The sequence below is a fragment of the Oryzias melastigma genome, linkage group LG17 (assembly GCF_002922805.2).
Source record: "Oryzias melastigma strain HK-1 linkage group LG17, ASM292280v2, whole genome shotgun sequence".
In the NCBI taxonomy this organism is placed as follows: Eukaryota; Metazoa; Chordata; class Actinopteri; order Beloniformes; family Adrianichthyidae; genus Oryzias; species Oryzias melastigma.
This window is the reverse complement of record NC_050528.1, coordinates 7,774,594-7,784,173: the sequence shown is the minus strand read 5'-3', so window position 1 is coordinate 7,784,173 and position 9,580 is coordinate 7,774,594. Positions and strand designations below refer to the sequence as shown.

Here is a 9,580-nt window from a genome sequence, read left to right as displayed (position 1 = left end):
ACATTCAAGGTTAATAGTACCAAAGAACCAATCGTTTTAATCTTTTTCTGTCGAGACGGAAAGTCACACAAATGGAGTGGAAGAATTTAAAGAAAATATTATCGTCACCGAAGCTTCATCTTGGAGTAATGAGAGGGTTAAAACATTGGTACTGGTCTATCCCCAGGGCGCCCCCACCCCCTCTTTCTAAGAATAATGATCAGATGTGCGGTGATAAAAAGTAATATCTAAAAGACGGGCAATGTTGAGGAAAAAAAAGTTCATTTTAAAGTTGATTTATGCTCAAAAAAAGACAAGTTTTCATTCTTTATAATTTTGTTTTTTAGTATTCTGTTTTTAATGTGCATTTTATTTGCTTTTATGTTAAGCACTTTGACTTTCATATACAAATAAATAAAGATTTTAAGTTTAAATCAGTTATTTTAGTCCAACTCTAGTCAAGAATCAACCAAGAAAAGAAAATAAACTTAATACTAAAAAAGCTGGAAGACAAAAAAAATGAAGGATTTTGTTTTTGTGTTGAAGAATATATATGATAAACTAGGAATTCACATTTTATATTGAAATGCTAATTTTCTCAAAGTAAGTTTCTATATTTATAATAAAACATATTCCAGTTTTGCCATCAATAATTATGTAAATGGTACCCTGGCAAAAAAGTTCAGAAAAAGCAACCAAAACAGTAAATTTAACTGTAATATAACCATGCTCCTAATATTTCCACAACTAAAAACATCTTGCATAACTATCATTCTTTCTTTTTAATGGTTTTCTTTTTCCCTTTCCTTTTAATAATATTTCAATTCTTATTATTTTCAATGTTAAACATAAGCTTTTTAATTAATAAATTGTCTCTGTTTAAAAATTAAGAAAAAAGACAAATAAAGGGGTCTTTTTCTAGTTGGGCGTCTTAAAAATATATTTTTTTAACAATTCTTTCCTTAAAATTGTTAAAAAAAATACCATCTAAAACATAAAATACAACAAATAAAAACAGTGGATGAAGTTTTAACTCTGATAATCAGCATGAAGCCTCACACTCGCATTGTTTTCACTCAGTGTTAAACAGTCGGCCTCAAGTGCAACATTTGGCGTTTCTGTTTACCTTCAAAGCTGCCAAGTCTCACTGAAACTGGTTTCACGAATGGGAAGTGCAAGTATGTGGATCAACAGGTCGCTCTTATCCTGTGACATTTGTCCTGTTTGTTTGTGAGCATGCATGCATTTTTATTTTTTTTCTTTGAAGAATGGATCGCTTTGCCGTTCAAGTTTTCTTTTTCTCTTGTTCATATCTAATCAGAGCAAAGACTAAAGGCGTGAAAACTGACATAAAGCTGAAACCAAAGAGCTGTCTCAAGGTTAAAAGAGCCTTCAGGGCCTGAAGATAAATTCCAGTGTTGCAAGTTTATCAGCACCTCTGAGGACATGCTGGATAATATTTGCACAAGAAACACATTTTTTCCGTTTGACTAAAGTGAGGCTGCCACTCAGAAGCAGATTATTTTCCCATGCAAATGGTTTAATAAAAACACCCTTAATATATTTAAGGAACTAATGTCTTGAGTAAAGTATCGTCATTTACATTTGTTAGCAGAACATTCACTTCATGAAATGGTTGAATTAAAAGTGAAGCTTAATACTACAAAAGGAGAATAAAACAACTTTAAATATAATTCCCTTTACATCAGGTTATCTCAAATTATAGTCACAAAACCATTGATTCCATTGATTCTTTTTGGGTCACCAGCAGCAATTTATGTTTAGGTCGACCGAGCGTTAGCCGTTCTATGGGAAATCCCTTCATATGTTAGCATCAAGCTAGCAGAGTTTAGCATTATGCCTTAGATCGATCTCTACTTTTACGGATCGATTATTGATTTATTAAGCTTAAAACAATTCAGAAAGGTCTTGCCTAAGGACCAACACAGGATATTTTAGCTTATTGCAGACCTGGGAGCCCAGTCAAGTATAGAGCAAACTAAACACAAAACATGGAGCATACCCTGAGCTGCTGCCCTAAATCACTTGGAAAAGGGAGGTATACATGGCGCCATAACCAGGTGCTGAAGACACCGCCAGATGCCACAGCGAAACTCAAAGTTCATCAAAGCACCACATCACCTTCATCAAGGCAGGGAAGAAACCTCCACTACATCAAACCGCCCCAAAAGGACCAAGACTGACAGTCAGTGTTGCCACAAATAATTATTTTAATAGTCGACTAATCACCGATTATCTTTTCCGATTAGTCGACTAATCTGATCAAGTGCAAACTGGATGTAAAAACACAAATCTCAACAATCATTAGCTCTAAATTAACAAAAAAATTAGATATACAGCATTCACACTGCGATAACGCTAGTGTGAATGCTGTAAGCTAAATTTGGGAGCTGAAGATGCTAGTGCTGATAGCTGAAGAAGCTGAAATTGATAACTGAAAACAGTGAAGATGATGGCTAAAATAACTGAAGCTAAAAGTTGAAAACGCTAAACCTGATAGCCAGCTAAAATATTAAATGTGAAATTAGCTTAAAAAACTGAAAAAAAGCATAAATTAGCCAAATAGCTAGCATGCAGCTGAAATGTTAGCTAAACTCCGAAACAGACTAAAAAACCAAAGAAATTCCAAAATTAGCTAAGTAGCTAGCATGTAGCTGAAATGTTAGCCAAGTTTTAAAATAGTCCCAAAAAACAGAAAATATCCTAAATTAGCCAAAACAGCTAGCATGCAGCTGAAATGTTAGCTAAACTCCAAAACAGACTAAAAAAACAAACAAAAAAATCAAAAATTAGCCAAATAGCTAGCATTTAGCTGAAATGTTAGCTAAACTCCAAAATAGTCACAAAAAAAAGAAAATATCCTAAATTAGCCAAAGCAACTAGCATGTAGCTGAAATGTTAGCTAAATTTTGAAATAGTCCCAAAAAACAGAAAATATCCTAAATTAGCCAAAACAGCTAGCATGCAGCTGAAATGTTAGCTAAACTCCAAAATAGTCACAAAAAACAGAAAATATCCTAAATTAGCCAAAGCAACTAGCATGCAGCTGAAATGTTAGCTAGACTCCAAAACAGACTAAAAAAAAAAAAAAAATTCAAAAATTAGCCAAATAGCTAGCATGCAGCTGAAATGTTAGCTAAACTCCAAATTAGCCTAAAAAATCTTAATAAAAGCCAAAATAATTAAGCTAGCATAATGCCATTATTGCTTTCATCTTTACAACACTCTGACTACATATAGTATAAAGTTGGACACAAACCGGGGCCTAATCGACCGCGGTTGGGTCACCCAGGTGAAGAGGTCTAAAGATCAAAGACTAAAGATGAGAGACCAAAGATCAAACACCCTATGACCCTGGGTTCTTGACTGACAATGTGTCCAAGCTGAACCAGGTAGGTGTATTCAAAACATATTTTGGCATTAACTCAAAAAAGTGTTTTCATAACAATATTGCAAAAGTAAAAACAGGCCGAAGTTGAAATAGTATTGTAACTATGTTTGGTTGAAACCACAAGTACTGCATCCATTTGTGTTACATCATATCTACAGCAATAGGATTGGGTACATCAGAGCAAAATACCATAAATATTTTCTAAGAATTTCACCATCATGAAACAAAAAAAAAAACTAAAAACATGTGTATGCTTTTGACTTCTTCAACTTTTGTTACATTATGAGACAGGGCCTGAGTAACTTATATATTTTTAATGTAATTGTACTTTTATCTGTTTTCTGTACTATCGTTTTAGAAATTGCTGCCTCTTAGCCAGAACTCCCTTGGAAAAGAGGTTTTTAATCTCAGCAGGACCTCCCTGGTTAAATAAAGGTTAAATTAAACAAATAATACAATATAAATTGACATTTTTCTTCAATAAGTTACAAAATATTTGGTAAAAACTGTTTTGTTATATACTTGTCTTGTGAAATATTCCCAAAGATTGATTCCCAAAATTGTTGCTTAACTTTGTTAATCTTTATGAAAACCGACATAAATACAAATAACTTCAAGCTAAAATGAACACATATACATATTTACTATCAGTGTTTTTAACAGATAAAACAAAAAATGTGTCTTACTATCATTTGAATACAATTACACCTCCATAATCATGGAAGAGATCACTTGTGGCTGTAAAACAGCCTGAACAAAAACTGTTCCTTTTTGTTCAAGAACTTGTGTCTTCTAGCAAGAACAGGCTGAAATCTATGGCAGTTAGTGTGACATTGTACTGTTAGACAACTGCTATCAGTGTGGAGCCATACTTCAAGATAAAGGACAAACAGACCAAGAAAAGAAAAAAAAAAAAAAAAAAACATGAGTGAAGTCATAATTTAGCATTCAAGTCACCACTGAGCTCAAAAACACCCCAACTCCTGGTCGACTCTGAACCTAGTTTCACTCAGAAAACCAAGCATGTGTGCAGATTAGTTTATCTGACAACAGATTGAGGAAGTTTGAGTAACTTACTGAGGACGTAGAGAGAAAGGATGATCCCTGCAAGGCAGAAGCCCTCGAAGAATCGCAAAGTGCTGAACATGGGGACGTTGACAGAGAAAGCCACGGATAAACCAAACACCAGCATAAACATCACCGATAGGATCAACACTGGATACCGACCAAACCTGCAACCAGACAAAAAAAATGACATCATTCATAGAGAAAAGAAAAAAATGTTGTCAGTCCAGCTTTTATCAAAAATCTTACCAATCTGCAAGAATTCCAAACACGAGGTATCCAAAGATCGACCCCACCAGAAGAGAGAACTTTGCAATGTGAACTTCTGATGCAGAATCACACACCAGACTCCACTGGAAAAGAAAAGCACAAACATGAGGATTAGTTCCTGTGAAAGTGGAAGATGAAACTTCCTTTTTTTCCAAAGTTATGGCACTAAAATAATAATAACCCAGCATAAAATAAAGGCCTTGAATAGAAAGAAAGAACAGAACTTTACTAGAACTTATCAAAATAAACCGGCGGTGAAAGTTTTATTTTTTTGAATCAAAGTTTAATTATTAAATCGAAAATATTAAATTCACGTTTTTAAAGGTTGTCAGAAGCAGTTAAAAAAGGAGAAAAGTTACATACAGCAAGTATGAAGGGACATAAAACTGAAAAAAGCAAAACAGAAAACTTGCTGTTTCAAGAAAATCCTCATTTTCCAAACCGTTTTAGGATTTTTCTCATAAAGGAGGACATGTTCAAAATAATTTAAGATTAAAACTGTGTTTGAGTGTTTTTTTATTCAAAACATGCCATCTAACTCTAAACTGTACGACTGGATAGCTCTGGTATTGCTTTCTTTGCTAATGTTAGCTAGGGCTTGGAAGATGCTATAAGCTAGCAAGAGAGAGTGTAAACAAAGGAATGCTGGGAAATTAGCACAGCTAACTTATGCGCCCACAACTCAGAATCGAATGTCTAATGAACTCCTGCAGAAAATGACTTAAAAATGACACAGGCTTTTGAGTTTGGCTAAAAAATATATAATTATCATTAAAAGACCACCGGGAACAGTTTAATAATGGAAAAATATATGGAAATATATCACAAATGTAACAGATACATCAATTATAAACCCATTTTTTTAAAGTTTTGAATATTAATACACCATTCACATGATCAAAAACATACAACATATATTTTAACTAATTCTCAGAACATACAAGTTGCTTAAACCAAGCAAATTCCAAGTCCTTTTTATTTTGAAATACTTAATTTTTAGCTCTCAATTTTGTCTGGTTACTAAAATAAAAATATTTTTCAGTCTAGAAAAAAATAAAAAATTAAATGTTCCAATTAAGTGTTGAGAAAATAGAGTGTTATATATTTCCAACAGTGGTTAAATGTGCTTTATAAGGTAGCAAATGGCTGCTTTATTAAAAAAACCGAAGGAACAATCTCCAACAATCTGCCTATTTCAGTTGAAACTGAGTTTTATAGGGTGACATTGAACTGTTAACAGCAACTAATGCAGGGGTTCTCAAACTCAATTTACCTTGGGGCCACTGAAGGCAGAGTCTGGGCCGTATGGGGTTCCATTTGTGCCAAAAATATGTTTTTGCATCCACGGTCTATGTCTTCCATTGTCTAGTTTATTGAACATTTTTTCATGTCTATGTACGACTAAGCGATATCTTCGGCGTGTCCTGTGAAACGAGCTAACGATGGAGCTAACAGGAGCTAACGATGCTAGCAACTGTTGCTAAGGACTTTTCTGATCCAACGCAAATGCAAATTTTTAAGCATAAAGCTGAAACATCACAAAGCAAATACAAAGCTATCATCAAAGAAGGGTGGATACGCAGAAGATATTGCTTAGCAGACATTGAACTTTCATATTAAGGCGGGGTCCGCAAAATATTAACTTGGGGGCTGCAAATGGCCCGCGGGCCGCCAGTTTGAGACCCCTGAACTAATGAGTGAACGTAAGATCTTGTTTTGTTGTGGTACAGAGTATGAGGCTCGGTGTAGTGTGCTGCCAACTAGCGGTCGGGGTTTCAAGGGAACAAAAAAGTAAGATGCTGAACATAATAATAAAAAACTAATAATAATTCTGGCAGTATTTGAAATTGATATTGCCAAATAAAATATTCTAATATTTCACAGAATGGATTCCTACACAGCAAATACGTGAATTCTTCCCTCAATCATTTGTTTTTCGTCTACAAGACAAAGACTTTTCCTCCAACCAATAGGAATAAATGGTTACAGACACAAGGAAAGCTCTAAAAATGGCAGAAATTATTATTATTAAGCTCAATTAAAAAAAGTTCTTAGATTTTAACTCCAAATAATGCAGGTATTTCTGTCGCAGAAGGGGGAGCAGACACGAGTTTCAGTGTTTGTTCCATATGAGGCCGACCTTAAATCTTTGCCATGAACTCGCTCGCTCAGCCTTAGAAAACACACAAACACATGTTGAAAGTTGCGAAACTTGACGCAATAACTCCACCTCATTTGTAGTTTATTTTCCTCCAAGGAGCTCTAACCTCTCATAACCTCTACCCACAGTGACCTGTGCAGAATGGAACGCTCCAGGGTTTCGCAGGGTCACCCCGCCATCACATGAGTTCGGCATGCCACTCACTCTGGGTTTCAGTGTCAGTGTCAGCAGAAGAAGAAGACAGATGAGGAAAAACAAGTTCCTGTTGTGTTTCTAAAAGACAGAAAAAGCTTTCCCCTGAAACTGCCTGGCTGTGATTTACGCAGGGAGCAACCCTACAAGCATGTGAGTGTGGTGACGATGCAGAACAGACGAGCCACAGACGGATCACCCCAGATGTAAAACACCAACACAGCATTAACTCGATCCCAAATGCATCACCGGATTAGCAGAGTATTTTAAAAGCAACATTTCATTAAAGTCCCCCATGAAAATCATAGTTTTTGAGTTTTTAACATGTATGTGTGGCATTTTTCTTATGACACAGAACAAATGTAATAAGATTTTGTTTTTCCATTTCTCATTTTAAATCACTGTCAATCAAACTGTGACAGATAGGCTCCTTTTGAATTAATGATCTTCCTTTACATCACAACAGCTATGCTGCACGTGCACTAAACCCTTCATCTGGCCAACAACGTCAATAAACATTGGAGAATTAGCTAAAAGACTCTTTAGTGAACTGGAAGGAGAAAGAATCAGGATTTTGGAGGAAGTTCGGTGCATGAAGTTCTTCACTTCCTCGTCTGAGCTGAGATCCAGGTCAAAACGATATGGCTCGACTTTATTGATATTGCCTGACGTTTTTATCTAGCAGTGGTGAAGATTTATGCTAGCGAGACACAGAGCTATCATAATCAGCTCAGCTCCAAAAGCCACGCCCCCTCAGAGGAGAGTTTGGAAACATAAGCTTCAGATCAACATGAAAAATGGCTTTTTAAGACATTTGGGTTGTGGGATTTTGGTTTAAAATGTCATAATCATAATTTAAAAACTAATGGTAACTTTTTTTTTTTTTTTATAAAAAAATTCTCATGGGGAACTTAAACTTTTTATTTTTTTAATTAAATGACAAGAAATTATGAGTTCTATCTGGAAATTTCAATCAGGCAAAAACAAAGCTTTGAAAAAGAAATCATGAGCCATCTGCTGTGGCTTGTCTAGCTCATTTTTAGTTAGAAATATTATGTCACCTGTGATACTGCTAGTGTGAATGTTTTTGCTGGTAGCTGAAGATGTCGAAGATTTTTCCTGAAAATGTTGAGGCAATTTATTTTAATTTCTGAAGCGATGTGCTAAAAATCCAAAAGCCATTTGTAGAAAGTTAAATTTGCTAAAAGACTGGAAATTTTGCTAAAGAACTATGAAAGAGCACTGAAGTTGACATGTCAATTTTGTAAAAATAATTGGTATGTCGCTTAAATATGAGCCAAACTAAAAAATTAGCCCAAAAAAAAAAGCTAGCTTGTTGCTTAAATACTAGCTGAACTCAAAAATAGCCTGAAATTCCTGAGTAAACTAAATTAATCAAAAACGTTAGCATGTTGCTAAAATACAAGCTGAACTCTAAATTACCCTATAAAAACTTCAGCAGATCACAAATTATCCCAAAACGTTAGCAAGTTGATAAAATATTAGCTAGACTCTAAATTAGCGTAGAGAAACCTCAGTAGATGCCAAATTAGCCAAAAAAGCTAGCTAGTTGCTTATATACTAGCTAAACTCCAAAATAGCCTGAAATTCCTCAGTAAACTAAATTAGTCAAAAACGTTAGCATGTTGCTAAAACAGAAGCTAAACTCTAAATTACCCTATAAAAACTTCAGCAGATCACAAATTATCCCAAAACGTTAGCAAGTTGCTAAAATATTAGCTAGACTCTAAATTAGCGTAGAGAAACCTCAGTAGATGCCAAATTAGCCAAAAAAAGCTAGCTTGTTGCTTATATACTAGCTGAAGTCCAAAACAGCCTGAAATTCCTCAGTAAACTAAATTAGTAAAAAACGTTAGCATGTTGCTAAAATAGAAGCTAAACTCTAAATTAGCCTATAAAAACCTCAGTAGATGCCAAATTAGCCAAAAAGCTAGCTTGTTGCTTAAATACTAGCTGAACTAAAAAATAGCCTGAAATTCCTGAGTAAACTAAATTAGTCATAAACGTTAGCATGTTGCTGAAATATAAGCAAAACTCTAAATTACCCTATAAAAACTTCAGTAGATCACAAATTAGCCCAAAACCTTTGCATGTTGCTAAAATATTAGCTAAATTAGCAAAGAAAAACCTCAGTAGATGCCAAATTAGCCAAAAATGCTAGCATGTTGCTTATACACTAGCTAAACTCCAAAATAGCCAAAAATTCCTCAGTAAGATAAACTAGTCCAAAATGTTAGCCTGTTGCTAAAATATTAGGTAGGTTGAAATCCATTTTTTTTTAACAATAACTATAAAAGACTAAAACATAGCCTAATAATATATTTAGAATCTTGTTGCAAAGCTACTTAAAATTTTAGTTGTGTTAGCGAGCATTCACACAATTACATATTGCACCACGTTTTGCATTGCTGCAGACACAAAAGAATGATAACAAGACAAAGGAACGAGGGGCCAGAACTAAATCAGTCAAATTCCTGTGA

The 9,580-nt window shown here is 34.6% G+C and overlaps 1 protein-coding gene and 1 long non-coding RNA gene across 2 annotated transcripts in view; one reads left to right on the top strand and one right to left on the bottom strand.

Moving 5' to 3' along the window:
- The window catches only part of LOC112147631 (solute carrier family 22 member 23), a 50,910-nt gene that overhangs the window by 35,467 nt on the left and 5,863 nt on the right, over window positions 1-9,580 (bottom strand). The window contains exons 2-3 of the mRNA XM_024274156.2: window positions 4,706-4,809; window positions 4,469-4,623 (exon numbers count right to left, since the gene is read on the bottom strand). Coding sequence (XP_024129924.1) covers window positions 4,469-4,623; window positions 4,706-4,809 — 259 coding nt within the window. The remainder of the gene's footprint in view (window positions 1-4,468; window positions 4,624-4,705; window positions 4,810-9,580) is intronic.
- LOC118599931 lies at window positions 3,123-7,386 on the top strand. Its single transcript, XR_004949468.1, has 2 exons — window positions 3,123-3,392; window positions 7,016-7,386. It is a non-coding gene; the product is annotated as an uncharacterized LOC118599931 (long non-coding RNA).